The sequence below is a fragment of the Aphidius gifuensis genome, linkage group LG2 (genome assembly GCF_014905175.1).
Source record: "Aphidius gifuensis isolate YNYX2018 linkage group LG2, ASM1490517v1, whole genome shotgun sequence".
Classification (NCBI taxonomy): domain Eukaryota; kingdom Metazoa; phylum Arthropoda; class Insecta; order Hymenoptera; family Braconidae; genus Aphidius; species Aphidius gifuensis.
Genome location: NC_057789.1, coordinates 18557400 through 18561024, shown reverse-complemented (window position 1 = coordinate 18561024; position 3625 = coordinate 18557400). Strand labels below are relative to the sequence as shown.

Below are 3625 nucleotides of genomic sequence, written 5' to 3'. Positions count from 1 at the left end.
AGAGTTTCAATACACTTACCACACTCGTTGTTCTTCTTTGTTTTTTATATTGTATTCATTCTTATTGTTGTCATATCATTTACTAATTTTATATTAGTCATATTGTTGTTGATCTATTTTTGTAAATAAATTTTTCAATCAGTAACTATGCATCGATCAATGAAAAAAGGTCGTTATAGACAATATTGTGAGCGTTACTCAAATACTGACGTACCTGAGCGAACAAGACGTCGTTTATTAGCAAAAAATCGTGAACGTCAACTAAAGTAAGTTTGCGATTGTCAAAGTATTCATAGTTTTTTTTGCCATGAGGAATAATTGTTAACAAAGATAACTTGATTATATACGTTATTTTTAATTTTAGTGACTCAGACTCTGATAATCTGGATGATGAAAATGAAAAGCAGATAGAAGCTCATCTAGTGAAAAATAATTCATTTTCTCTCCGAGATATTTCCATTTTGCCAACGTCATGTGCAAGTACCAGTGAGCTATCCATAGAAAACAATTTATACGAAGCTATTAAAAATATCACTTCATCAAACATCGATCATTTCGATCACTCATCATTCGTAGTAAGAAAAAATATGACAAATTATAATTATATATTTTTTTTTTCACGAAAAAAACTACGTTTCTGTTTCATTTAAAATATATATACTAGTTATGTTCAAGATATATGCAGGCTATACATAAATCATCTTTACGATAAATTTACTGATTAAAAAAAAAAGTGGTGGCGCCACTAGATCTACTAAGGTATCTAATATTACTAACTTCTTTTTTAGGATGACACAAATCTACATCACGAGAACTCATTTTTCCAAGATGGCATTGAGAATCAAATGAACATTTCAACTAATCATTTTATTATTCCAGAAGACTCAGAGTCTGACGTGAGTTTCATAAAAGTCCAAATTAAGCTATTAAGCTATTATATTACGGTTTATTATAATGTAACTGGGGATAATTTTTTTGTAGGCATCTATCACAGAAGATCATGAAATAGAAAATCCATCTTCCGAAAGCAGTACTGACGAAGAATTACTTGATATTGAACAAAATAACAAAGATGCCGCGAATATGGAAATGGATATCAGTGGATTTCAACGGAATCATTCTAATTACTCGAAAGAAATATTAATACGAACTTTATTAGTGCTTGTATCATAATCTTACAGTTACGGCATCAGAACATATATCTCAGCTTATCAGTATCATGAATGAGAATCCCGTTGGTTGTACATCCAAGTATTACTTTGAAAAAATTGTTAATTCATATTCAATCCCGTTCAAAGTCCATCATTTTTGTCCATCATGTAATCAATATGAAGGAGTAGAATCTGACTCAATGGATAACGATCATGGAGAACAAGAAATAAATTGTTTTCATTGTCATATAAATATTAATATAGCTGAAAACCGGCAGTCTGGTAGAATTTTCATGTATTTGTCGGTAGCTGAACAATTGCAAAATTTTTTTGAACGTCATCATTCAGATGAGTTATATTCTAACGCACGGACAAAAAAATCATTTGATGCAATTGAAGATATTTTTGATGGGCAATTGTATCGAAAAAGTTTGAGTAAAGAAAACTCTTTTTCTAATGATACAATAAGCATTAATTTTAGCGTCGATGGAACACCTTTGTTCAAAAGCTCACAAACATCTATCACGCCTATTTTGTGTACTATAAACGAAATTCACCCTAAAAAAAGAAAACAAAATGTACTTATAGCAAGTATTTTCTTAGGCTCTAAAAAACCTAATATGAATGCCTATCTGACACCATTCAAAACTGAAATGACAAGACTAGCTATTAATGGATTCAACTATACGTATAATGAAGTTACATACCATAAGACATGCAAAACTTTAGTTGGTGTAACTGATTCCGTAGAACGGCCCGAATTAAGATGCAGTACATCTTTTCGCGGTAAAAATGGATGTGGGCTTTGTACTCATCCAGGTCTAGAAGTACCAAAAGGTAAAGGTTTCGTTCGAGTCTATCCTATTGATAACAAAGGATTACCTTTTGACGGAATCGTACTACGTAATCACAAAGAAACACTTCGCCACGCTGAAACGAAAGAAAAAGGTATCAAATGTCGGTCAATATTATGTGGCATCCCTGGTTTCGACATTATTAAAAATCTCCCTGCTGACTCACTACATGCTGTTGGACTCGGAGTTGCCAGGCAACTCGCGAAACTTTGGTTTGATTCACAATATCACCATAAACCATTCTACTTTAGTCGTCACTTGAACGATATAGATAACTTTTTATTATCAGTGAAACCATCCATTGATGTCTCAAGAACGCCACGGAGAATATCTCTTCGTAAACATTGGAAGGCACATGAGTGGTTTATATGGCTGTTGTTCTATAGTTTGCCTATTTTGAAACTATTATTCCCTCTTAAGTATGTCGAGCACTGGGGATTGCTTGTTGAGGGAATATCAATTTTATTGAAAGATTCGATTCTCGAATATGAGATATATTATGCTCAACAGTGCCTAATTCGTTTCGTTAAAGGTGTAGAAACATTATATGGAGTAGAACATGTTACATTTAATGTACATTTGTTGAGTCATTTGGCCCAAGGTTGCTTGGACTGGGGCCCTTTATTCACGCATAGTGCCTTTATTTATGAAAATTACCATCAAATGTTGAAAAAATATGTCAAAAGCTCTAACTGTGCAAACCTGCAAATTCTTAAATCTTTCCGATCGAAATTAGCTTTTGAAAAATTATATGAAGAATGTAGCCCAAATATGACATCAACTCAACATAAATTCTTAGAAAATTTTGAAACAAAAAAAAAAAAATACAATAAACCAACAGCTACTGAAAGTTTACATTTTGTCGGTAAAGAAGAAATTTAAAAAAAACTTCCACAAGATGATTTTCTAGCTTTGCAGCGTTTGAATGTTTGTGTTGATGAGGACTCTTTAATCTATTATTACAAACGTATAATTATTAATAAAGAAATCATACTAAGTAAAGAATATGCTAAACCTCTCAAACGTAACAGCTACACCGTATTGCTAACAAACAAAGAAATATTTGAAATCCGAGTATTTATTTCAGTTACAGTGCAAAATTGTCAAAAATGTTATGCTCTTGGACAATACTTTCAAAGATTTGAAAATTCGTTGTTACCTACATGGTAGAAGTACTACAGGTATGGCAGTAGTCCATGCTTTTTTCGTCGCGTTCTGCGCAGCCTTATTTTTTCAACCAATCAACAACGCGCCATCGAGCTGTTTTGCTTTTCTTTCTAACACGCAATCTCTATTATAAGAGCCTCTCTCTCTAACATACTGTTTTGACAACTATTTTTTATATTGTTGTAAATACTAATAAATATATGTGGAGCATGTTTATAAAAAATCAAAAAAATAAAAAAACCAAGACAGTTTAACAAATAAATTATAATATTTTCATTGTTGTTGTTTTTTTTAATGCCACAAACAATAAAGATTGTGTTGTATTTATTATACTTGGATTCATTTATTCAATATAAATAATTAATTTTTATTATTGATGTATGTGAATCATTATAAAATATACCAAATCTAGTTGAATAAATATGATAACTTTTGAAAAATTTAAAAAAAACT

The 3625-nt window shown here is 31.2% G+C and overlaps 1 protein-coding gene across 1 annotated transcript; it reads left to right on the top strand.

Annotated features, from left to right (window-relative positions):
- On the top strand, positions 1-2834 carry LOC122849273. The gene is made up of 4 exons (XM_044147948.1): positions 1-266; positions 365-575; positions 789-896; positions 982-2834. The coding sequence occupies exons 1-4, from the start codon at positions 148-150 to the stop codon at positions 1171-1173; spliced, it is 630 nt and encodes a 209-aa protein (XP_044003883.1). The 5' UTR covers positions 1-147; the 3' UTR covers positions 1174-2834.
- Positions 2835-3625: the final 791 nt, after the last annotated feature.

Coding starts and splice junctions, on each gene's coding strand:
- LOC122849273 (XM_044147948.1), top strand. CDS start 148: ATGCATCGATCAATGAAAAAAGGTCGTTATAGACAATATTGTGAGCGT. Junction 267..364: donor AATCGTGAACGTCAACTAAA/GTAAGTTTGCGA, acceptor TTTTAATTTTAG/TGACTCAGACTCTGATAATC. Junction 897..981: donor CAGAAGACTCAGAGTCTGAC/GTGAGTTTCATA, acceptor ATTTTTTTGTAG/GCATCTATCACAGAAGATCA.